The 27478-nt window shown below is 43.2% G+C and overlaps 1 protein-coding gene across 1 annotated transcript; it reads right to left on the bottom strand.

Annotated features, from left to right (window-relative positions):
• Window positions 1-950: 950 nt before the first annotated feature.
• Window positions 951-27478, bottom strand: mrc1a (mannose receptor, C type 1a; the record flags this gene model as incomplete). The annotated part of the gene is made up of 33 exons (XM_083632259.1): window positions 951-1717; window positions 1847-1879; window positions 1978-2136; window positions 2276-2392; window positions 2492-2644; window positions 2749-2914; window positions 3066-3298; window positions 3697-3802; window positions 5777-5949; window positions 6073-6181; window positions 6628-6767; window positions 6892-6992; window positions 7168-7232; window positions 7373-7536; window positions 7712-7750; window positions 7857-8001; window positions 8752-8833; window positions 8986-9101; window positions 9291-9490; window positions 9792-9940; window positions 10161-10276; window positions 10379-10489; window positions 10589-10746; window positions 11237-11413; window positions 11563-11706; window positions 13226-13339; window positions 13427-13582; window positions 14260-14433; window positions 15335-15734; window positions 24764-25293; window positions 25910-26033; window positions 26837-26909; window positions 27207-27478. 33 exons carry the CDS (start codon window positions 27476-27478, stop codon window positions 1488-1490), a joined length of 5229 nt encoding a protein of 1742 aa, XP_083488385.1. The 3' UTR covers window positions 951-1487.

Consider the following 27478-nt stretch of genomic DNA (forward strand, 5'->3'; position numbering starts at 1 on the left):
GCCACACAGCGTACAGCGTACACACCCTGCTCTCTAACATCCAGCCACACAGTGTACAGCGTACAGACCCTGCATGTCAAAGCAGCAACAAGAAGACGACAGTGGGCACTTGTTGAAACAGTTACTGTAATACACCTGATAGCATGGATGTGGGGGGAAGCGTGCCAGATGAAGCAGGCCTACCTACCGTTCTTCCCTCTCCGCCACCATAACTAGGTTTGTTTTCTTCCTCGCGGTGGAAAGCCGGGAGATTCAGTGCTGGTTTGGGGAGAATTCCTGGGCTTTGGTGATATTGGTCAAACCCTCTTATGACAAATAAGAATTGTGTAAGCACCTGGATTAGCTACCACAGCCTTATATCCTGTAGCTGTGGTTGCCATGGAGACTGCTCCCTCAATTTCAACAATAAAGCTACTGGGAGCATAGTGGAGGTGATAGAAGAATGCCTGACAGAGCTTTGTTTTGAACTTGCTAGACTTTAGGTGTAAACTCATTCTGTCTTGTTCTCCTTTTGGTGGTAATGATTGTCTCGGTATCGAGGGGGTTTCAGTGAGTATATGTGAGTAGGGTAGTACATTTGAATATAAAAAGTGCTTTGTCCTTGAGGTTATTACAGTAACAAAGCCTCCATGTGTCACTGTCTTGGAGGTTCACGAAGTAGACTGGAGGAACTGCGTTTCCTTTGTGCCGGTGGATGAGCTTGAAGCCACTCAGGAGGTTCCACACAACCCATTTATAAATCTACGCACCTCTTCAATAGTCTGTCTTCGGATGACAGTTCGTGCAAACAGTATGGCTCTCTAACTAAGCTATTATCCTGTTTGCCTCTGGAATTAAGTGTTTTAATTTACCATGTAACTTACCACCAAGTCCATGATTATATAACCAACAATCTGTATTTTAGAGGGGAAATGAGTAACAAAGAGACATTCAGTTTTGTTTTATTTATGTCCGTTTTATTAAGCATCTATTTACAATGTCGAAAGCCAATAAAGGGGTGATGAACAGACAATGAAGAATAAGCATCCCAACTGAGACAGATCGGCCAGACTGCATTTAAAATGCACTTTTGGTCAACGTGATTGGTTAAAGTAAAATAAAAAATAAAGAAATCGGTACACATCTCACAAATGACATATTTCAGTTGTCATAGATTATTCACGTCATAATATCTTGACAATAATTGATTTAGTGCAGTGTTTGCATGCAGTCATTATCTTGGGAGTAGTGCTATATTAAGTGGAAAAAACACTAAACATTCCGTTGAAATTTAATTCAACAGACTTAATTTAATTTATGAGACTATGGCAAAAATCCCACATCATATTCAGTGCTTTTTCTTCTTTACTTATTGCATCCATATTAAGTCAAATTGGCTAGGAGGGCAAATTGTGCTTGGTTTGACGAATCCGCTGTGTTTAATGTATCTGTCCTAAACTGGACAACAGTGTGTCTGCTTACCACAGGTCTGTCTCTCTGTCTGTCTACTAGGCCTGTTCATTCTGCTCTATGTTGGCCACCAGACCCTTAGTGTCCACTGCAGCGCGATTCGGATTGCCGAAGTACAAGTTGTTGTCAAAGGTGCATTCTCCCAGGACAGGGGTAGGTACCCGCTTACGGACGAGGTAGGCAGCAAGTCCTACACCAGCGATTATTACCAGCACTACAGCCACAGTGATGCCAGCTGACCCGTGTGGAGGCTCCTCCTTGATGTGCTCTAGGGGGAGACAGTAAGACATTTACAGTGGGGTAACTCAATTTATAATGTGCAGGAGGTTTCAGAAGCAGAATTATCAAGTTCATAATGTTGCATTAAAATATGTCAAATAAAATGTCAATGGCTTACCAACAATTGGAGGCTTTTCTGTAGGTATAACAACTGGGGGGTCGAGTGGGGGAGAGAAAAGATAACCGATTAATGTATGTGTCTGATTTATCAGATAGGTCTATCTCAACATAACAGGTAATTAAACTTACCTTTGGGTGTTTTGCAGATGTAAGACTTATATCTGTTGCAGCTGTGTGTACTCCACTGTCCACTTTCAGAATTGATTTCCACACAAGAATCTGCCTTGGGATAGCCTTGTTTCCAGTTGGTATAGTCCACTACGTTGTTGTCGATCCACATCCACTCACCTGAAAGGAGGAGAATTGGTCAGGAAGAACTGCATGAACAATATCAGTAATCCGAGACACTACAAACTGAGACTTGTTTTGGAGATATGAATTGCGAGACAGACTGCGACTAAATCCATCTTTTGTAACCTATGCTCACTTTCGTGGGTCTTGTACAGGCCGATCCAGAAGGACTTGGAGCTGTCCTGTAGGAGCTCAACGTTATGCTGTATGAATTGGCCCTCCAATGGGTCCTGGATGCTCACCAGGGACGCACCTGTGGAGCACGGCAGCAAATAATCCAGTCATCATTTACTCTTAATCTGATTTGACATAAAAACCAAAGCTTGATTTATGGAAATACTTCACCGCTTACCCATTCTCAGACATTCTACTGAGGCATGTGCCCAGCTGTCCACAGTTGAGCTGAGGAAGGAGTAGCAATGGCCTCTGAAAGGTATCCACGTTTTTCGCTTCTTTGGCTCGGGGCAGTTCCCGGGAAGCTGCGGGGGCTCCGTGGGGGCTACGTCTGTAAAAGCGAGTGGGGATTGCATCTTAATCGTTAAGCTGTTTGTTAAGCGCACTCGATGCTTGGTGGTGTACTAATTATGGTGGAGAAGGGCGAAGTCTGACCTGGTGACCTCTTGCAGAGAGTGTAGTAGGTGTTGCTACACGGTGCAGTCTTCCACTTTCCGTCTACATCCATATACACACAGGCGTGGTTCGATCTAGGCTCATCTGTCCCCCATTTGGTATAAGACAGAGGCCAGTTATCGACCCATTTGAACCGCCCACCAGTCTGGGAAAACCAACCATGCAACACATCCACATATTAATGAAAGTTTACACAGAAGGAGATCATCATCCCCTCAGATCCTCTGTGAACCATCATTAGGAAATGATACAGTATGTGAGCGTAGAGATGCACAAAGCACAAATAGACTGTTTACCACATTGTTGTTGAGGCCGATCCACACAGGCTCATTGTACTTGTGGATCTGCAGTGTGATGTGGGCCTGGGCTATTGGGTTCAGGATACTGGGCAGATCTGCATCGTCGGCCTGGCACTGCCTCCTCGCCTCATCCCATCGCATCTTCTGAGCCACCAGTTTGTACGAATCGTTGCCGAGTTTGTAGAAAGCCTTTGGTGACACAGTTGTGACAGGGGCCGCAATCTGAGAATCTGAAAATACGGCAGTCGTTATTCGAAATCATCCTGCTGAAAAATGAAAGTTGTAGAGTAGATACTGTCTGGGAAACATACATTTGAAAACACCTCTCTCCTCCCTATATTGTAGGTGGTATTGCACGCTGATGCTGAACCAGGCTACCCAGAATAAACTATTTTGTAATCTTATCATGTGAAAAGAGAACTATGAATGACCTGAGTCTACTTTTGCAATGCCAGTATAACAATTGACTGTCAGGTCGCCATTGTAAATAAGAATCTGTTCTTAATGACTTGCCTGGTTAAATAAAGGTTAATAAAATAAAAAGTATAGTGAAAAGACTGCGGGGATGAAATTATATCAATTTAATTCATGATGTGTGATTTGTTCTTGCGGACAATATTTTCCTCACCTTTGTTCCTTTTACAGATGAAGCCGCGTTTGGAGCCACAGTGTTCCACCTTCCAGAATCCTATTTGTTTGGGGGAGCTGCCTACCATGATGACACAGTCAAACACCTGTCAGACACAAGAGGTTTGTTAACCTCCCTTTATCATCTTATTGTCCCATTTGGGGAGCTTTTCATCACAGTGGTATTCTTCTACCACGTCAAGATTTTTATGATGATTCATACACAGTTTGACTTTCACTATTCAAATGTAAAAGTAGAGCCTTATTGATCTAAATCCCAACCAAGATTGAGGTAGAACCAGAGTTTTTTCAAAATATAACATTGCTTTTTGTATAGCAGTATTTGCATTTAAATACCTTTAACTTTGTGTATCACTGCGCAGGATGGCTTTACCGATAATCAACCCACTTTGTGTCATATATAATCTCGGTAATATAATGGGCAGTGTTTACCTTCTCTCTCTGTTTACCTCACGAAGAAAAATCCTCCTGCAGAAACTCCACCCCTGCCAGCTGCAAGTCATTAAGGCTCGTTTTGAGTGCCAGCCACTTTTGGAGAACGGAAGCTCCCAGTGCCAGAGTTTCAGAGCGTTTTCAGTGATTTCTCGAGGCCCACAGAATATTGTGTGATATTACTATGTAAACAACGAACACACACAAAGAACGAGGAGACCCTGTTCTATCATCTGCAAAAAAAAGTTTATTGATACCATTTTCCGTTCTTTAGTTATGAGCCGGAGAAGATAGGCTGTTTTGAGCAAAAAGACAGTTTTCAAATTATAAGCTGAGATATTCAGCTTTTTGTGAAATGCAGCATTTCAAGCACATTCACTGACTCTAGCTAATATTTTCTGATGTAGTGATGTGGTGTAGTTCTGTGCAGCCTGCGTGCCCCACCCCCCTCTCCCCCCCTCTCCCCCCCTGAGCTGCAAACTCCTCCCCACACGCACCCAGTCTATTTTCGGAGCCTCCGTTTTTGCGCCGGGCGGCTGACGGCGGCTCCCGGGCGGATCCCAGCGCGACAAGGAAATGCCAAACGGGACTGCAGGAAAAGGTTTGGCCGTTCGGCGTCGGGTGCTGCCTTTCTGGCGGGTAATCGTGTGGAGAAACTATATGCAGACAGATAGACAGAGGCAGAGGAGCTCAGTTGTGGGCGCGGATCACAACCAAATGTCAGCTGCAGACAGAGCAATCTATATGGCTCTGGCTGCAGCATGCATCGGTTTCTCTTTGATCACGGCTTTCTCCTGCACAAAGGAAAGGATCTGAGCGCCAAGGTTTTAAGGTGGCGCAGCTGCCGTGTAGATTTTTAAGGTGGCGCCGTGTGATCCCTTGAAGGGATTCATGCTCACTGGCTGGGTACGACCTTAAACAGCAGAATTATGGAATAATATGAATTATGATATTGGGACGTCCACAGACGTCCCTGGCACTTCTCGTTACTTTTTTTAGGACTTCCACAGACGTCCTTGGCACTCAATGTGTTAAGGCTCTCAATTCTCATGGATGTGCCATACTTAAAAAATAAAAATAAACAACAGCCGCCCTCGGAGCAGATTCTGCCTCTCCAGCAGAACTTCCGCAGCGCCGTTGTGAGGCGTTGTGACGTAAAACGCATCACAACGGAGCGCTTTGCCAGAGGAGGAAATGGGAGATCTCCGTAAGCAAAACACAGAGAGAGGTAAACACTGCCCATGTGCTTATATTACCGAGATTATTAATGATACAAAGTGGGTTGATTATCGGTAAAGCCATCCTTTAATATGATGTATTGGTTATTATGTCCAGTCCGCAATCAATTTATACTGTATGTCTGAGGTTAGGATAAACAAAACAAAAATAGTGGGCTGCATTCCTATTCATAATACATTGACATTTTTAGCAGAGCAAGCATAGGGCCGAATAGCAAACATTCCAAAGGTTAAGGCAAGAGTTAATCAGCCAGCAGATGGTCACCAGGCTGTTAGAATAGAGGACTGGCTGTTGAAATAGAGGGCTGGTGTAGAAGAGTAAGGGAGAAGGACTGAAAATGCTTTGGAGAAAGAAGCTTTAGAGCTGTTGGAAAAGCCATGTGAAATCACCTCATCCATAAATGAATAGCGTCCATCAGGCACTGATGTTGGATGCCCCTTGGCCCAGTTGGTGTATGAAACCCCTTTGCCTTCCGTCCACAGAAAGCGCATCTCCCAGTTGACGTCATTCATGCCGATCCACAAATCCTCAGGATAGCTCAGCATCTGCATTGTTAGGAATGCTAGGAGAGGAAGAATCAATAATTCTATAACTACCTGAAATTCGGCTTTGTTGAAATGAAACAGCATTGCTGCTACACAGGAAGATGGTTGGCAGTGTTTTGAAGCATCGTTTTTTTCATCACCTTGCTCTCTCTCACTGAGGATGGAGACCAGATTCCCCCCTTGGTTGATGCAGTGGGTCCGGGCCTCCTGCCACTCCTTCTTGTCATTCCCCGTAACGATTTTGTAGCACTGTGTAAACACGGTGGGTTAGCAATGTGCATTCAGATTGAGATTCACTTTAATAGACACAGTAAGTAATCAGATTACATACGCTGAATTTGACTTAGTGCAAGTATGCAGCGCAGTGGTCACATCAGTAGTAGAAGACAAAAACTATACAGATAATCACAAAAACTTCAAGTGCATTGCATTTAAATCGTAAGACATTAAAATGGGAGTAACATTGGAATAACATATGCAAAGGCACAGAAGATAACCAATGTCCATTCTAGTCTTATATTGGATCACCAATGTCAGAATGTGGGAACATATATTATGATAAGAGATTTAAGAACGTCTTCCTAGAACTTTGCCTTGAGAAAATACATTCATATTATACAGTTTAATTAGTGCATTTGAGTTTAATTGGTTTGTTGGTGTACTTTATGTTGAGTTATACATGGACTGTTCATTACCTTTCCTTGGAAAGCTATCCATTCTGGGGCACATCCTCCCTTGGGAACAGTAGTGGGGGCCATTGTTGTGTTGGGGAAAATAGTGCTTCTTTTACAAATGGAGGGAAGCTCCATGCCACAATTAATATCATTCCAGTATCCTATGTTTGCAGAATATACAGATGTATAAATGTAAACAGACAAATGTAAACATTAAACATGTATTGGATAATTAATATTTATAAATGCAACAAAGGATGGCGCTCCAGTGGTTATTAGACTCACCCATGCCTTTGTATATGGTCACACAGTTTTCATCATTGTTAGCAAAGTTGGGCTCATTATGTTCCCATGCAGTGTAAGTTACAGGGCTGCCATCCAGCCAGCTGAAATGACAAAAAAGGAAGTATTAAGCAAGAAATCAATCATCAAAACACTGATTACAATCCCTGTGTCCTTCAGATTTCACACCTGTCGTGACAGGTGACAGACCAATGGAGAGCAGCCACTTTTGCTAAGGTAAAGGCTTTTACAGTTCCAAAAGAATGTGGCTTGATTTACCTAAACGACTTATCCAGATTTACTGTCAGGCCAATGTAGTATTGTCCCTCTGTGTTTCGAGCTATCTGTTGGAACATAAGGTTAGGGTTACATTAGAGTACATCATTTGCAAAGACACTCATTAAACATGAATTCGATAACGTTAAACAATGTTGTAGTACATGTAGCATTTTTGTAGTAAAAACAAATATTCAAAGGTCCTTGCCTGTCTCCAAAGGAACTTCCTCTCACTCTCCCCGGTGATAACCACAAGTTCACCAAACTTTGATTTGCAGAAGGCTCTAGCGCCGTCCATGTCCAGGTTGTCAGGGTTGATGAAATACTGTGTGTCATTGTATATGATCCAGCCATCTTCAGTGGTGTTGTACACTGTAAAGGGAACAAAACAGCTCTCATGTGTCCTACGGATGCAGTGTTGGCAAGAGGTGAGCAGGGCGGCATATGGAGCAGTGATGAAAGGGACAGTTAGAGGGACAGTAGCTAAAGGAAAATAAATGAAAGAGAGAAAGAGGTTTTGGATGGTTGGAGTACTGCTGAAGGTCACCTGGTACAACTGTGACAGGCTCAGGTTTGGGCGTCACACCTGGAAATACAAGAAGATATGGGAAGAGGATCAGTCAGAGAACAAGCTCAGTGTGGGACTAGTAGCACTATGTGAGCAGACGTCCATGAGGAGAGGTGGCTGTTACCTTTGCCTATCTGGCAGAGCCAGTCATTGTAGGCCTCACAGTGGCGATCGTTCCAGTGCCGCCCATAGTAAAACTGGACCTCTGCACAATGCTCGTTATCATTGTAGTTGTTTGGTTCCCCAAAGCCCCAATTTTCATAGCCAAACTAGGGAAGAGAAACAAAATGAACTAATTTAGTGTTGAGAATGGCAGATGAGTGAGGCTTTTTTCTGATGAAGATGAGGTGCTGATGGTGGAAGTAACTAATTTGCTACATTTCCTCACTATGATTGAGTAGTTTTTTGTGTACTTTTTTGTGTTTTTTGTGTACAAAGTATTGTACTTAACTACGTTTTTAAATTGCACTGAGTACACATTTCGTGGCTCTCCATAAACATGAGAAACTAATTGTAAATTGGCAAATTGTAGCCATTCACAGTGAATGGGTCTGGGTCATTCAGGAAAGAAGAGAAGAGTCATCTGGCTTTACTTTGTGTACCCTATTTTGCAATTTCCAATTTTTTCCAGTTAAAACAACAAAAGAATAGAAAACATGTTGTCCCCCACCAGTGATGTAGTTCCACCCTTGGGTCAGTCCCATTCATTGTCAATGCCCGCCCTCTAGCGGCACGAAGTCAACATTGCAGTGTGACAAACAAAATACAGGAACAAACAAACAAACTTGTGTCCTTTTAGAATTGCATGGGAAAGAACACATCTAACAATGTTCTCTTTTCTAAAAAAGTAACTCAGCAACTTTTACTGTACTTTGAAGCCATTTTAAATGAGCTAACTCTTACTTTTACTATTTTACTATTTTTACACTAGTACTTTTACTTCCACCTAAGTAAATCAGCAAAGTAACAATACTTCTACTTGAGTAGGAAGACTATTGTACTGGTGCTAGCCTACTTACAGGAGAGTCATCTGTCCAGACGAAACCTGTCTCGGTACCCAGTGAGCTGAGGCCAATCCAGGCTGCATCAGAGGAATGAAACCTGTACACACAATGATAGTGGAAAGCACCCATATTGACTATTTAACGGGTGAGATGGGTACTATTTCTGACATACTGTAGCTTAAGGTTAAGGTTGTTATGCTAACATACTGAGCATTGTTGAGGTCGGATAAGGTTTCTATGCTAACATACGGAGCATTGTTGAGGTCCTGCCCACTATGAACACTCATCAGGTCCCCACCAATGGCCTTGCAGAAGTCTCGTGCATCAGCCCAAGTCTTTTTAAGGTCAGTCTTTTTTTTATAGAGCTGTTTGATGGGAGAAAAACAGACATTTGTTAAATATACACTTCAGATGTTTATTCAAGGATTTCTAAGTTCAAATATATTCAACTGATATTGATTTAGATTAGAAGCCCCATTCAAGGGACACTTCAGGATACAACAGTGAATATGCCTGGTGTGATTGATGTTATGGTTGTCAGTTTGTCCTCCTACTTTGTAGCAGGCATTCCTGGTGCCAGCGGAGGTCCACCCAGAGGGGCAGCTCAGGGCCGGGGTGACGGGCGGGACTGTTGTGGTCAGTACACCTTCAGCCCTTTTCTTGCACATGTACTTCTCCTTGTTGTTGCAAGGCACAACATCCCATAATCCGGCAAATATTCCAGTTGTCAAAGCAACGCAGCCTTGTTTTCTGTCTTTTTTTAAACACACCAAGAGAAACAAGAAAAAAAATCATAGATAAACTCTGAAATTTTAATGGGCTTGTAAAAAAAAATCACAAGTCAAACTGCAAAGCACAGTCATGATGGGGTAGTTGATTAGGACTGCTGCGCTAACTTTAGCACAACAAGGGGAGCGAAAAATAAAACCTAAAAAAACAATGAAAAGGAACATAGCACTGCATGACACTACCCATCCATTGAAAGTATGCTGCAGTAGATCATGTCAACAATTTGAGGAGGAACATGTCAGTGGCTAAGGAGAAGTCTGCTGTACCTGGCATGCCCACGTTGAAGTGAGTGAACTTGACCGTTCCCCCAGTCGTCCACCTGAAAGTGCTTTTGTCTTGCGTGTTGGAAAGGCCTGTCCAGAAATACTTCTCTGGCCTCAAACCCACCAAACTGACCAAGAAGGCATTCTCGTATCTGCATGAAAACACAATCAGCAATGTCATTACTCGCCACTGAAGCTTGAAAATGTATTGAAAAGTCACGTTAAGTTAAATGTATTGAAAAGTCACATTGAAGTTTTCAGTTCTGCTATAAAGACTTCAATTAATCATATAGAATTTGATATCTGGAATGGTAGGGGAAATACTGAACACCGTGCCTATGAACATATAAATGATATAAGAATATACTGTACCTGTCAGCCACATCCAACAGGGTAGAGCCGGCCGCCGTGCAAGCCTGCTTCGCCTCGTCAAAAGTTTTGGTCTCGGCTCCGATGTTGTAACAATATGATCCAAACCTGATCGAGCCCTTTAAATAATAAGAAAAGTGTGAGATGGTCAATATGGGTCTAAACCTGGTGAAGCTTGTTGTATACTTCCATCCAAATTCACAGGAGATGACGTCACTTACAAGCTTGCATCCCGGGTTGGTGTCCTCGTGGGGACCTGCACCTATGGAGGCCTTCTTCTTACAGATGTATCCATAAGCCATCTCACACATGTGATCCGCCCACTTCCCCTCCTGTATGGACAATATGCAGAAGGTAAGAATATACACACCAATCGCTAGGATAATCATTTCTTTGATCACACATGATAGGATCAGAGTGATGGATGCTACCTTTCCTCTGATGAGGACGCAGTCCTCTTGGAGGTTGGTGGCGTGGGATGGCTCACCCGTCTGCCACCGGGTGAAGGTGACGTGGGAGCGGTCAGTCCATTCAAAGAACATCTGATTCCGCTGATCGTTCAGTCCAATCCAGAGCTCATCTGTTGCCGCTGAAGGTTTCACGTGTGCATAGAGATGAGAATGTGGTTATTATGGAAGGCCATTCACGCCACTCAATAAAATGTAACAATCCCCCCCCCCCCCCCCCCCGCAATGTGACTTTCATTCTCACAATTCTGTCTGTTTCCTAACTTAAAGTCAGAATTATTTTGAGTGGTGGGAATGGGCCTCCATACATTATAATTTTGGTCTCATCTCCATACAGTTCTACATTAGTGCTCTTCAAATCAAAAAGGTTCAATATTGTTGCAGCTCTAATCTTCTGGTTGTGCTTTTGGATCAGATCCATCATTTGTCAGTTTGATCTTTATATTATTCGTTAATTTGTGGCACAGCCTGAATTAAAAAATACTCAAAATCTCAAACAAATGCTCATATTATCATATTATAAATGCTTCCAAAAAAACATTACGTTTACCATACATAATGTGGTGTAAAAGCCAAGGACTCAATGTGCAAAAGGACTTATTGTGCACTAACAGTATCCGGATTGGGATATGATGAAGCTCTGCTCTTCTATATTGTGTATGCTGGCCAGGTCTCCTCCCTCCCTGCGGCAGGCAGCCAAGGCGTCCGGCCACATCTTATTCGTGCGCTCCAGGTAGTAACAGTGACCTGCGTATGGGACCCAGTGACTGGGGCAGAAGCTGGGTTGGTCTTTCCCTATGGATAGAGATCAAAGAGCTAAACGTTTATAGTGTACGTGTGTAGGGTGTTTTTAACATGGTACACATGCTGAAAATGTTATGATGTACTGCAATTGACAAACCGCATTCTGATTACTGTGAATTCTGGTATGTTTTCACCTATGGCGGGAGCGGGCAGACTGGTGGAGTTTCCTTTGCGACATATGTAGCCAAGTTTCTTAGTGCAGGCACTGTTCTCCCATTTGGCGGCTTTACCAGCATTCAGGACTGCACAGTTGAGCCCAGGCTCTGATGAGGGATGGCCTGTTAGAAACCAATTGATTTGTTATTAATTGATAGTGTAAACATGCATCGATTCATTCTTGAACAAGCTCACACATTGCTCATACTGTCCACATGTGATAGCTGCTTGGATGTAAGGAGCCTACTATTGTTACAACATTGCACAAAATCTCCATCTATTATTGAGTTCTAAATTCATAATGGTCTTAAAGCAAATTAAAAAAGGTTTGATCATTTCACTTGGTTCCAATGCAAATCAAGAATTTTTGTACAATCTTGACACAGTAGTAGTGCAGTGATCTGCCTTTTACTTAATTAATTATGGACACACACACACACACACACACACACACACACACACACACACACACACACACACACACACACACCCACACACACACACACACACACACACACACACACACACACATACAAGATGGGAGGATAACATCCAAGAGTGGACTCAATTAAAACTCGGTGAAACGGTGAGAGCTGCCGAGGACAGAAAGAGATGGAGAGAGCTTATCGACAGATCGTCTGTGGTGCCTCAACGACCCTCCGGGGTTATGGGATAGGTGAAGGTGTGATGGACACATCCCATCTTTATTTAAATGTATAATAATAATAATAATAATAATAATAATAATAATAATAATAATAATAATAATATTATTACATTCAATAAATAGTGAAATGTGAGTATTTTGTCCTCCTTGACTTTGAAATTTGAGATGTACTACCCTTTCATCTCTTTTGGAACATGTTTTGGACTTTAGCACTCCACTGAGAAGCCCATTGTTTAAGCGCAAACTTCTTTTTCCAACCCATCTTTATTTTGTCACAGACACCATGCATACACACACGCGGACGGCAGCCAGTACACACACACACATGCTTTGGATGCGCCGTGAAATTTGTCCTCCGTGTTTGACCCCTCCTGGCTCGTCCTCCTCAATGGTTCAGGCCAGCTGCAGTGAAGCGCACGGGGACCAAATTCTTCCAACCGTCGCTGGTCAGATGACAATCTTCTGGCATGTTTTTAGTTGCGGGTTCTTATATGAAGGAAAGAACCCCCAAGTGAACATCGGGAGAACATGCAAACTCCACACAGAAAGGCCCTTTTCATGAGATAGGTCACCTGGGCACTAGGCACCGAAGGCATGAGGAGACATACCCCCAGTGCCAACGGCATCCCAGGCGGTTATCGAATCCAGGACCTTTGCTATGAGACGGCAGGGCTACCACTGCACCACCGTGCCACCGCCTGATTTGTTTCAAGATAATGAGACTCATTTCTAGATGAGAAACGAGTGAAACTGCATTGGAAACAAGTGGAGTTATCTCAGCCCATTGACACAAAGTTTAGCTTGTTTTAAGAAAAATAAGATTTGAAGACTGAATATGAGACTAAATTACTCATTAAGTTAGTCCTTTTTTGCAGGGCATGCAGCGAGTCGCACCAAGTACAAAAGCTTTGCACAGAGTACGGTACTCAATCCTGCTGTGGCCACAGCATAATACTCAGCATGTCTTTACTAACCTGGGCCCCAGTTTAAATATCTGAATGGGTTTCCATTGCTCCACTGCCATCCACTCCCAAAATCCAAGCTGTTCAGGCCGATCCAGAGAGTTGTTCCCAAAGTACTGGTCAACCCTGTGTCAACAACACAGGCATTATACCCCATTTAACATAGCAGAGAAAGGCACTGTGTGTGGAAGATGAGTTTGGCACCAGGTGTACCTGAGATGTACGTCTGCTCATGGAGCTCGACGATGCTGAGGAGGTCAGCTCCCTGCTGCTGGCAGCTCTTCCTTGCCTGGTGCCAGGTCAACACAGACTGGGCGTTCCTCTGGTACTGAACCCCTGTCACTGGGTCAGAGTCCCAGCCTGTGGGTGCTGGATTATCATATGAAGAGGGGGAAGTGGAGTAGTGCAAAATGATTGGACTGGTAGAATGTATATTTGATAAAAACATAGTGTAAGTGATAAGCCTTGACGTGGCTAAGATCGTCTTAAAGCTGTAAAGAGTTGGGAATCAGTAGGTTCATCTAAGGCATTTTCTACATGCCTGTCATATCTATGACCAAAAACTACTGCTTTCTTTTCCTGTCCTTTTCCTGCCCCAGTTTTAGAGCAATGTCAGAGGAAAGAGAAAAGGAAAAGCAAGACAGTGCTGTGTTGACAACTCCAAAGGGAGGAAGTGGTAGTGTTTTTTCTGTTGGGCGGGTCAGAAAGCAGACCTGGTCTGCACTGACCTCTTCAATGATAGCCCCCAGAGAGATTAGAGGGGAAAAAAGATAATTCAATTAAGAATTCAGTGTGTTGTAATGAGCAAGGTTTTTGCGATGTGTTACTTGACCCTGACGCAGGTATTTCAAATTGGCCACTGTGTGTATGAAGACAAGCCTTTACCTTTTTTCTTCACTTCAGCTCATAAAATCATCAATCACCCTCATTTAAAAACAAACCCAACCAAAGGTCATAGCTTCTGTAGGAATCGTGTTTATTACAGACATTAAATGGCAATAGTCATCTACAGTACGAAGCCGAAAGATGTATTGGTCTTAACTTACTTCTGGTGGGACAGAAGCCCCACTTCGTGTCTAAAGTGTAGTTGGTCTCTGTGGCACACCAAAGCTGTCCATCTGGACGACCGTCTGTTGTGCATTCAGCATACCAGTTCTCACCAAACAAAAAGGGGAACTGGCAAGGGCTCCCAAAGGAATTGCCCCCTAATGTGAAAACCTCTGAGGAGACACAAACAAACAAAATAAAACAAGCTAAACTTACATGTGTCCATCAGTGTAAATACCAACAAGCTACTAGATATACCATGTAATGCCTAATAGAGGTAAGATACAGTATTTGTATTATTCAACATAAGCTAGCCATAGCCTAGCATACTTACTCTTAAGACAAATTCCTCTATGTAATCTTTACATATTGTGGCAATAAAAGTGATTCTGATTCTGACGGGAGGAATATGAGAGTCTCTATGTTTTTGCTCAATTAGCAAGGGAGCGAAAAAACTCCTCTTTTGGGATCATTATCGAGGAAAAGAGATCACCTGTTGGTCTACTAAGTTGGGGTCAGAACTGATTATCTGTCTTCTATGTAAAAAAAATTACAAATGTTTTTTCTGTAACCACAAAACAAGAAGAGCAGAGGCCAAGTTGAACTTAATGTAAATGTATTATGAACGAGAGGAAAGTGATTTGTTAAAGAGTCCATTACAGTTGTTAGTGAGTTCATCTCTTGACCTCTGTTTACATTCAAAATAATCTTTCTCTACAACCATAAAGCACCTGTCATAACATTGTGTTCTGATCCCTGGGTCTACACACAATAACTAACATACATACATACATACATACATACATACTGTACATACATACATACATACATACATACATACAGTACATACAGTACATGTTGCAATTGTACAATGAATTGCTATACATGTGGAAACAGTTATTTTTTTTAAGTAATTTTGAGGATTTTCTGTGTGTGCCCCATTTGAATAATGAAAGTGAAAGAACTTCTGAACTTCTGAAACCCCTTTCCCTCTTATTAAAAAAGGAAAAGAAAAAAAGATACTACACTAGTCACTGTGTTATTAAAAATCGATTGTGCAGCTAAAAGTCCTACCTTGATATCCCTTAGAGCAGATGTCACTCCGAGTGCCATATGTCCTCCAGCGGCTCCACAGCCCTGAGCCGGCGTAGATCATGATGTTCCTCTCGTTGCGGTTGCCCCAGTTGAAGTGCAGGTCCCGATCCTTAAGGCCAAACAGAGTCTCATTCTTGCACTGCCACTGCTGGAGTTCACTCTTCTCATCGCAGGGGAAGAGGATCACCTTCACCCAGTCTTTAACCTCCACCGCCCCCAGGCACAGCTTGAGGGACAGGCTGAGGAGGCGTGAGTTGGAGGCCCAGCGGAACTGCTGCTCCTTGGAGTGCGGATCACACGTGGACACTGTCACCGACGAGGCACTCTCCGCCCTTACGCACTTGTTGTGGTTCTCATTGTAGATCAGGAAGGAGCTACTGTCTGGGGCAGAACAGAGTAGCTGCAATGAGTAATCTGGTCCAGACAAGATCTAGGCAAATTACACTCTTACTTCTAGCCAGGCTGAATAAAAGAAAACAACATACCTATATCAGCAGTAGTGCAGAGGACTTGCAGGAGACAGAGGAGCACGGCTAAAGATGGACGGGGTAACATGATCCTTGGTGTGTAGTTTGCTCTCAAAGGTGGATGAGCATGTAAGAAAGTTGTCCAGACATGAGAGACGAGGTGTTGCTCTCTGCTAAGGTGTCTGTCACAGTCACAGCAGCAATGAGACAGGGACTTGCTGCTTTCCCTTCATCCCACTGATGTACAGTATATCCTGTCACATGGGTCGCTAAAGGTTGGTCAAACGACAGCAATTTCCACAAGCTTCCAGAATTGCAGTCAGAGGAGGGGAAAGGAGGAAAGGGGAGGCATGCGACCTCATCTCGCTGTTCCAATGGCAGCTTCAAGATCAGCAAACCAGGACTCGATAAGGCTTGATAAGACAATGTTAGCAACATGAAACTTATAGTGTCCTGAAAATCCTGAAAGACACTTTTGTTTTTGCAAATGACAAAAAATGAATCAGGAAAGATTATGAGGACTCAAAGTAGCTGATCAGCAGAGAAAGCTTTTCAGGTTCAGTATTTTGCCTGTTTTTGAGCTTTCTATCTATTGTAATAGTAGGCTACTTCAAACTGTGACTGTGCAAAATCTGTGCTTGGGAAACCAACCCACCGAGAATATGCAGCAAAAGGATCCTGGTCTGAATTTGAATATTTAGTACCAGTATAAAGTCACAAAATTAAAGAGTATCAGATCTTGGATCAGGAATGCACCACTTTCATAATTCCTGCACCAGCCTTAATGTGGATAACATGATGAAAAGTGGTGTCCAGTGTGTTGATGTGATGTGATGTGATGTGATGTGATGTGATGTGATGTGATGTGATGTGATGTGATGTGTTGTGATGTGATGTGATGTGATGTGATGTGATGTGATGTGATGTGATGTGATGTGATGTGATGTAATGAGAAGTGGTATCCAGTGTGCAGATGTGATGTTTGCTGGGATAATAGCCCTCAGGAAAAGAGGGCAGGGATGATAGTGTTTTGTAGAAAGGGAGGTCTGGGAGGAAATCCTGCTTCCTACTGGGAGAAGTGAGGGGAGACCAGACCACACTGGCCCTACACTGCACAGATACACACATGGATGCCCAACTATGTTGCACCTTTAAGGCTCAGAGATGGTAGCCATGTACCTGTGAACCACTTGTCCTGTGACTATCGACAACACTGAAATAACAGGGCCTGGGTCAAATGCAATAACAGGGTCAAATGCAGAGGATGAATTTCCCCATGGGGATAAATAAAGGATAACTTAACTTAACCTATATTTGTGATTATGAATGTGTCATTTGCAGGTAATGGGGAGACACAAACAAACAAACAAAATAAAACAAGCTAAACTTACATTTGTCCATCACTGTAAATACCAACAAGCTACTAGATATACTGTACCATGTATGCCTAATAGTGGTAAGATACAATATTTCTATTATTCAACATAAGCTAGCCATAGCCTAGCATACTTACACCAAGGTAAATTCCTCTATGTAATCTTTACATACTGTGGCAATAAAAGTGATTCTGATTCTGACCAGCTTTTTCTTCAAAAGCCACTGATGAACTTCCAGTGATTAGTAAAACGCTCCTCTTTTAGGATCATTAAGTTAAGTTATCCTTTATTTATCCCCATGGGGAAATTCATCCTCTGCATTTGACCCATCCTCTACTAGGAACCTTCCTAGATCTAGGAGCAGTGGGCAGCCGCAGTGCAGCGCCCGGGGACCAACTCCAGTTCTTTTGCCAGTGCCTTGGTCAGGAGCACTGACAGGAGTATTAACCCTAACATTCATTCATCACCTGTTGTTATACTTGGGATCAGAACTGATTATCTGTCTTCTATGTTAAATCATGCACAGTATAATTCTCAATTTTACAAAACAAAATAGACATTAGGCCCTATTCTCCCACAGGCCATCGGCGCTATTACGGGCCTTAACCGCAAAAAAACGTGCCTAGCGCCTGTTAGCAATAGGCTTGCGCTTTAGGCCGAATGGGCGTGGCGGAGTCCCTGAATGCGCCAAAGTGGGCGTGTCGGCGCTAAATACCGGCGTACTCCTATCTTCCGACCTGCCGTTAATTTAGCGCCTTGCGCCTTTGAAAAGCAGGCCTATTCAATGGGCCAGTCCGTCCCCTCTCTCCTCTGTCACCCTTCTCTGTGTCACTCTCTCCCTCTCTCCTACTGACAGGAGCAGGCATTGGTGTGCGTTTACCAGTTTATTGTGAAATAAATCCTTCCGCGTTGAGTTACTGTCACAAGCCTGTGTGACAACGCTTCCAGCCTGGGTAAAACAACTCCGTCCGTACCGCTTTGAGGCTGCAGGCAGTCTGACAGGCACAATACGACTGTCTCTCTCTGACTGCCTGTGAATGCCCCAGCATGCAATTGGGTACTAAATTTCGCTACTAAATAGCAACCAAATGAGGCGAAATAGATATAAAAGGTCGATCTAAAATAATGTGTAATGGTAACACAGCCTGCAATTGTAGAACATTTCAATATTGGACCAAATAAATCATCGAAATTAAAACACCACCCTAAGTGAAACATATATGTCCTCCTGGGCCTATATATACCCCTTGTCGAGTTAACGTGATTTAGAGAAGTAACAGCGGAACGTGCTTCGGAACGCGCTTCTAATGGCATCTGCTATACTGTGATGTCCCTCCAATAACTTGGCCCTATTTCACATTTAGTTTTACAATAAAAACACATTTATGCAATGACTTGACATAATGTAGGGTATATTTATGTGCATCATCCTTCCTGCAGCAGGCGAGAGAAAATTATATCTTTCTGGACAAACTTTCACCAATCTAATAGGCTATATTTTTCTAGCTGATGCATAGAACATTATTTTCACTTTGATCTTGCTATAGTGTAGCGTATTTACATGCTTGCAGTATTGAAACTGCAGTTAGATTGGTTTGAGAAGCATAATAATATGGAATAATAGCCTATAATGCAGACAGACAGGCTGGATGAAGGGAGGGGGGGGGGGGGCAGAGCGTTTGGCTTTCGTCTGGTTTTGCGGGATCACTGGAATTGGAGCTAAAAAGGCAAGCGTGCGATTCGTTTATTGCACTTATCCAATGAGCATGACGGTGCATAATTTTACGCCTAAAAGGCGTGGTTGTAATGCTTTGGGCTGCATCTAGCGCCAGCACGACGATATCAAGTGCGCCTTTCCACGCCCACTGCTTTGATCTGCGCCTGCCGCTCGGCCTAGAAACTGCGCCGATGCAACGATAGGGGCCTAGATCTGTCTATTTAACAATGTTACAGTAAATGTCTTGAGATAGCTGGACAAACGTTACAGGGTAATTACCTCTGTATATATTTAGTCTGCATCTCTGACTAAATGGACTGTATGGCAGATTAGGGTTTTGACTGTACATAGTAAAATATGCATACTTGAGTTGATTGAAAGTGATGATCTCTAAGATTTCATTTTTGTTGGGTGACACCTATGGCGATGAGTGGTAATTGCAGGTGAGACCCACACAGTGTTGCATGTGACATCAATAGTTTGTTCGGCCATAGCCATAGTAACTACCCATAATGCTACAGTAGCAGAGACTGGGAAAAAAGGTAGCTTGTTATCCTACAGCTAAGAGTTGTTGGGAATCTACAGGAATCTCCAGAGTGAGTCTATTGTGTTAGCTCCCCCTACCCTGTGTCACCGCAGACACCAAGTTAATAAATGCTGCAATACTGAAAATGCAAAGCAAATGCAGTTTCTTGGAAATGTTTGGATTGTTTCCAAGTATGGTAGACTAACATCTTAGAAATTTCACCATACAGTAATTTCCTCCCCATGGCCTGTAAAACACAGTGGCCAAAGTTTCTTTGCAAATACATGGTAACTACTTAGACATGATACATACAGTATAATTACTTGGTACTGTCTAGCTGGTGCAAAAGATACAGTAGAAAATAAGTTATTGAGCTCTATTCAGGGGTGGTCCACTGTGAATGCTTATCCGCTGCAGTATCCACCTCCAGCAGCCTAGCAGAATGCCCACGCTTTAGCCCAGTGGTTCCCAACCTTGGGGTCGCGACCCCAAGTGGAGTCACCTAGAATTCAAATGGGGTCGCCTGAAATTTAGTTAGTTAGTTTTTTTCTTTACACCACACTAGAGCCCTGCACAGGCCTCAAATCTAGGCCCTAGCCACGTCCAGGCCCTACGGGCCCTATTCTCCCACAGGCCTTCGGCACTAAAACGGGCCTTAACCGCAAAAAAACGTGCCTTGCGCCTGTTTTGGGACGATATCAATATGGCTTTACGCTGCCAAATGCGCTTTAGGCCGAATGGGCGTGGCGCAGTCCCAGAATGGGCCAAAGTGGGCGTGTCGGCCTTAAATCTCGGCGTACTGATATCTTGGCACCTGCCTTAAATTTAGCGCTTTGCGCCTTTGAAAACCAGGCCTATTCACTGCGCCAGTGCACTTGTGCCTCTCCCCTGTCACCCTTCTCTGTCTCTCTCTGAAACCAGGCCTATTCAGTGCGCCAGTGCTCTTCTGCCTCTGAGTCACCCTTCTCTCTCTCTCTCTGACTCCCTCGCTCAAACAGACACAACACATAGCAGCACCCAGCTTCCCATAGGAAATAGCAGTTGTAAGTTTACTGCCTGTGAATGTCCACTCCCAGCATGCAATTGGGTCCTCCATTTCGCTACTAAATAGAGCCGAAATAGATATAAAAGGTAGATCTAAAATAATGTGTAATGGTAAGACAACCTGCAATTGTCGAACATTTCAATATTGGACCAAATAAAACATGAAATGAAACACCACCCTATGTGAAACATATATGTCCTCTTGAGCCTATATATACCCTGTGTGGATTTAACGTGATTTAGGTAAGTGACAGCGGAACGCGCTTCGGAAGCTTCTACTGTCATCTGCTATACTGTGATGTGCGCTCCAATAACTTCGCCCTACTCCACATTTAGTTTTACAATAAAAACACATTTATGCAATGACTTTACATAATGTAGGGTATATTTATGTGCATCATTCTACCTGCAGCAGGGGAGAGAAAACGATATCTTTCTGGACAAACTTTCACCAATCTAATAGGCTATATTTTTCTAGCTGATGCGTTTAGTACATTATTTTCACTTTGATCTTGCTATAGTGTAGCGTATTTACATGCTTGCAGTATTGAAACTGCAGTTAGATTGGTTTGAGAAGCATAATAATATGGAATAATAGCCTATAATGCAGACAGACAGGCTGGATGAAGGGAGGGGGGGGGGGGGGCAGAGCGTTTGGCTTTCGTCTGGTTTTGCGGGATCACTGGAATTGGAGCTAAAAAGGCAAGCGTGCGATTCGTTTATTGCACTTATCCAATGAGCATGACGGTGCATAATTTTACGCCTAAAAGGCGTGGTTGTAATGCTTTGGGCTGCATCTAGCGCCAGCACGACGATATCAAGTGCGCCTTTCCACGCCCACTGCTTTGATCTGCGCCTGCCGCTCGGCCTAGAAACTGCGCCGATGCAACGATAGGGGCCTACATGTTCGGGCCCAAGCCCGATGTGGGCCCTACGGCTTGTCAGAATTTCAGACCCGAGCCCGGCCCCGGTATGGTTATTTGCTTGTTTATTTTCTTGGTTGGAAATTGAATCTAACAAAATTTAGAAGTGTATGGGAATAATTTCATTGTGATTATAAATAGATTAATCTCTGACAACTGTCAACTGTTGGGAGTGTAATTAAACTACTTTTTGCAGTAACTAGTAATCTAATTACTTTTTCAAATTTAGTAATTAGTAATTACAATTAGTAATTACAATTACTGAAATTTAAATGGGCTAGTTAATACTTACTTTTAGGACGTTTGAATAGTGGACAACTTCAGAGGATTATCCGGTTTATGATCATCGGACCTAGCCCGGGGAGAGATGCTGCCTCCCTGCCCAGCAAAAATGCTCCACACACGCCTCCCCAATAAGTGAATGTTCAAGTATCCCATGCAGGTACAATGATGACATTTGACCCACACTGTGCCTCAGCAACACTAAAATAATATGTGCACTAATAAGAGAATCGAAGCGGACTTCCTTTCCTGAGTTTACTTTTATTATGCAGTAATTTGTAGAGTAATTAAATTACTTTTTGAAACAAGTAACTAGTAACTGTAACTAATTACTCATTTTCAGTAACTTGCCCAACACTGGTCAGATGTGATTGTTTTTTTTGTCATCGAAATGCATGCCTATACTATCTTTGCCAGATACAACACCAAAGATTGTAGAGGAGAGAACATGTCAACAGTATTATCAAAAGTGGACCTGCAGGAAGCAGAGGAGAACACCAAAGTATTTGTTATCCAGTATTTGTAATCCAGTGCTAACAGTGAGAAATATACTTTATTTCTGCTCACATTTGTATCAGTAATCCAGTCGAATGGGTTGGCTGGCCAAGCACTAAGGTTCCACTCTGCTGTAACGGGCCTTATCTCATTCGGACATCAAAAGCATGCAGGACAAACATGTAGGATCAGGCCAAATATTAATCAGTAATTTCTAATTTGACAATTCCTATTGGATTAAAGGCCCCACTGCAGGCAGGATTGTGATGGAAGTGAATCCAGAGGGAATGGATGACTGAATGAATGAATGAATGAATGAATGAATGAATGAATGAATGAATGAATGAATGAATGAGGCAAGCACATACTGTATAGCAGAGGTTCTCAAATGTTTTTCAGCCAAGGACCCCTTACAAGATAGAAAATATACCGGGGACCCCCTCATTCCGATTTGTGATTTTGGGATAAGCTTAAATGTTTCCACGGTAATGTGCTTGACTTTTAAATTGATAGGTTTGTTATATTAGAATGTAATCCATGAACCATTTTAGATTTAAAGCATAACATATTTTCGTTGAACTATGAAGCTTTTGCAACAACAACAAAAAAGTTTTTATTTTTATTTTCCTGAAAACTTTTCGCGGATCCCCTGGCAAAGTGCCATGGTCCCCTGGGGGTCCCCGGACCCCCATTTGAGAACCACTGCTGTATAGAATAGACCTAAATGTTTTGCGGAGAGGCTTTCGTGATGACTACTGTATGTTGAGCATAACATCACCTGTATTTTTGACACGTCACATTAAAAGAGAACTATCCTATTGTGGAGAGAGAGAGAGCCATGTATCTTTCAGAGGGGGGTGTGGGATGACTGGAAGAAAGAAAGCGATGAGACTGTTTTCCAGAAAAAGGACGGGAAACCTTTTCTCCTGGGAAAAGTGACCACATGTCATGATCCTTTTTTATAGTAGAAAGACTGCTGACTCCTTAGGGTTTGTGCACTTGCAACGATATCAGACACACAATGCATTCAAATAGTACTTATTTTCTTGAAAGGTAAAGAACATACTGTAGATGGGAAAGGTACATGCATTCTTTACTTAAGTAGAAGTACAGTTACTTGTGTAAGAAATACTCTGGTAAAAGTAGAAGTACTGATTCAACTTGTTTACTCAAGTAAAAGTAAAAAAGTACAGGCTCTGAAATGTAATAAAGTATAAAAGTCAAAAGTATTGCTACCGGCTGTTTCTGTACAAAGCTAACTGAAACTCACGTCATATTAATACAATTTGAAGACTGTTACAATTAAAATATCCCCTCCAAACAAGTTTTAAGATGTATAAAGACTATACTTTGATTAATAATGTGTGATATGGTTTTTCCACAAAAAAATGCACATAATCTGAAACCTGGTGGAGTGCGAGATGAGAGAGACAGACAAACTTTCCATCATTTTGTCTGTCGTGCATAAAAACTCAAGTAACTAGCCTGTTTTGTAAAGTACAGATATTTGTGTTAAAATGTAAGGAGTAAAAGTAAAACATTGCCAGAAAAGTAAACACTCAGTAAAATATGGATACCTGGAAATCCTACAGTAATGAAGTATTTGTACTTACTTCCCATCTCTGGTAAAGAAGCCTGCATGTGGGGTGATGCATATGCACAATTCTAATTGATCTTCAGTATAATCCATGCTTCTGATCGATTTGTATATTTGAATTGTGGTCATACCTGAGAACATATCCCATTCACTTTCTTTATGTAATTCATGCATTGCTCTATTCACCTTCTGTATATGTGCTCAATCATATTCATTTCATACCACTGATTGCTAGAGAGAGATATTTGACTTACTTTCTTTATTAATTTTACTGAAATATATGTCCTTGGTACAAACTCACGCTTTGTTTTCCTTTTGTGAAAAAAGATAATAACTTAGCAAATAAAAACCTAAGATAACAACATTGATTTATATTTGTACATATTCACTGCACTTTATGGTAATAGAAAAAAAAATCCTCTGTTATAAACTCTTAAGTGACATTACAAGTACATTCTCAAAGTGCCATCCTTAGGTCAGGGGTGAGGGGACTTGGGGGGTAAAAAAATAACTTTGAACAGAACAGGAAGGTAATAATAACACTTTCACAACACGTAGGCCTTTGACAGTTAATGTCCTTTATGGGAAAACATTGCCTAAGCGCTTCCTTTTGGCCTGTGAAAAGCACCACCTGCAGTCTACTTTCTCCTGTAATCATCTTAATCAAAATATCTCTGCTGTGCCACATGCTCAAATCCATTCCTATTTTGCTCATCTTAATCCGAGCATCCTATTAGATCTCCTGATTGTGCCCTCTGTTCCCCGCATCTTTTGAAAGTGGTGCTGTCTTTGTTCGCAGTCTTGGCCTCAAAAGAACAGCCTCTCTGTATTGAAGACCCTCAGCTTGGTCATGAAGTTGAAATAGATAAAAGCCAGGCAGACCAACAGGTTCTTCATTAGGTAAAGGAGGGGTGTGACGAAGCCGAAGAAGGCGATGAGGCCGATACGGACGAAGAGAAAGGGCAGGTCCTGTAGGGCCACTCCTAGTGAGGACAGCAGCGGGCTGTGGGGCATGACCACCAGCCGCAGGCAAGACAGGTAGCTGAAGATATAGATGGGGAACACCCAGCCCGAGTAGTAGACCAAGGGGTGTCCCGCCACTCGCACCATCTCCACTGTATCCATCCAGAACATAAAACTGTCCACAAACACGTCCGCTCGGGCGTCGCTGGCGCACAAGAACCGCATTGGGCCCGTGTAGGCGTAGGGGGATATGCGGTACGCCGTCGTACTCGCCGAACGTGAGCTCAGCCCAGAGATACTAAACGGTCTCCCAGGATGACCCGGTATCCCCGGCACTGTCCCGTTGGTCTCCGGTCGAGCCCCCGCTCCGTTGGGCTCCCTCTCATTGGCCTGGCCTGGTGCGGCCGGCGCAGGAGGGGCCCCAGCTTGGCCGGGCGCAGCTGGCCCTGGTGCAGCTGGTGTTATAGGTGATACTGGTGTTACCTGTTCCATGTGTGTGAGCCTGAGGACAGTGGAGGGGATGTCGGCATCTCTCTCCACTTCATTAGCTGGAAGGAGAAAAATAGTGCTTTACAGTAGGGCAGTGTGATCAAACAAACAGTTGCTCCCAGATCAGTCTATGGTCATAAAATCACCTGACGCAAACCACAAAAAATTAATGGTAGTATGATGCTTTGAATATACTGTTCTGCCACAAAGTACTGTGATGCTAAAGCTTCACAGCTAACATTAAATCTGCTGCCTTTAGTCAGACCCAAAACTTCTCAAAGCAGCTGAAAAATGTAAATAACTAAAAGATTTTTCAACAGTAATTTCACAAATGAAGTGATTCACTAGAAACTGACAATGACGTCCTTTAGGAAAACCTTGCTGTGATTCTGTCAATTCAGCACTATGTGACGAGAAGCTTACAAATTTCCTGCTCATTTCCTCATCAGTATTTTTCGACTCTGGACACAGATGCCAAAAAAGAGGAAGGTGATATTTATTGGGTGTCCAAATGATTCTGATAAATGATATCAAAACGTATTCACTGTATTAGGTGGCAAACTCACACTCCTGCAATGTACAATTGGCTGGTATTACTATAGAAGTTGGTAGAGGGTTCAGGATGTATAGTACTCAGTAATGTGTTGTGTTATGTGTTGTGAGGGCTGCACTCACCCTGCCCAGTTAGTCTGCAGTGGCGTATCCTCTCCACAATGTCAATACAGATGAGAGAGAAGAGGACAAGTGACACAGGCAGCTCTGTGAATGTATCGTTTTTCATGTTGTTATCTATCTGAACCTGAGATGGACAAACAACAACCATACAATTATTATTGTGACTGTAATATGTCATACAAGCAGCTTAACTGACCTAAAGGAAATTGATATATCCTTCCAAGCTACTATACCCATCAGTTCACCTCAACAGTCATGCATCTTTCCAGACATACATCACATCATCTGCATTGCTGACCTGCTCTAATACTGGGTCTGTGGGCTAAGCACTTGCAGCTCTGGTGTTTTGCTGAAGTCAGGACTTCATACCAACAGGACACAGAACAAAGGAGACTAGGAGGTCATCGGAGCTGAATTTATGGCTCTTATGTAAAAGACAGCAGATAAGCAAGGACCCAGGGTCAGCTCGGGCTTTCGAAAGTGCCACATAAACAGCTAATAGGACCTGGGCTTCAGCCAGAGAGGAAGTGAAAATGTGCCGAACGGACAGATGATTCTACGCGGGCCGCTTGGACAGGAAAAGGAACCAAGCTGCTTATCAGTAGCTCCTTATCCATAAGGATGGAGATTCCTCCCCTGAGAACCACAGGGTTCCTCACAAATCATCACCTTTACTCCACTCACAGATGCTTCACACTGTGATACCACTCATCTAAAAAGTTTTATAACATTTTGATGACAAGGTATAAAGCTGTAGCTGGTGTTTTTTCATAGTTCCACACAACTTGTTTGGATAGTAGTACACAGTGTCTCTTGTTGCAAATCCAACATTGTAAGGGTCAAAGCTCACAGTAAGAGTTAAAGGTCAGACAAACAGACACACTAACATAGAGGTGCATATGACAAATGATTTGCAACATGTTTTACCTGGGAGCTGGCGATGAGAAATGCAAAGCAGGGTAATGTAGACAGGATCACATATACCAGAGCCACAGGCCTCCTGACAGAAACACAGAGGAAGAGAGAGAAGGAAGGAAGGAAGGAAGCGTAAAGGCAGTTGTGGGTGTTGCTAACTCATGTTATTCACCAGCAAAGTGCAGTCCAAACCAGCTACAGGCCTGTCCAGAGGCTGACCAGCTGACTGTCCAAGTCTCCTCACTGCAACGGTTCAGCTCCAGCACTGCTCAGCGTGATGCAAGCTCCTAACCACCCACAGCTAGCACTGCGCGCAACCACCCCCTCCCCCCCCCCCCCCCCCCCCAAGCTGCCTTCAAGGACCAAGACGGGAGAAACTCACCACTTCTTCCTCCCGACGAGGAACTTCTTTTTCATGAAGACCATGTACTTCATGGGCACCCAGACCAGCAGGGCGGTGGAGGTGACGTAGGCGATAGAGGAGGCCACAATCAACCAGTAAGCCGTGCTGCCATCTCCCTGGGGCTGTGCCGAGCTCTTGACCTTTGCCACGATGATGGCAAACCTCTGCATGACGATGAAGAGTGGCACGCACAGGCCTGCAAACTGCAGCACCTCGCACAGGGCGAACTTCAGCGTCCTCCCCGAGCCCAT

The sequence above is a fragment of the Poromitra crassiceps genome (genome assembly GCF_964638095.1).
Source record: "Poromitra crassiceps genome assembly, chromosome: 2".
In the NCBI taxonomy this organism is placed as follows: domain Eukaryota; kingdom Metazoa; phylum Chordata; class Actinopteri; order Beryciformes; family Melamphaidae; genus Poromitra; species Poromitra crassiceps.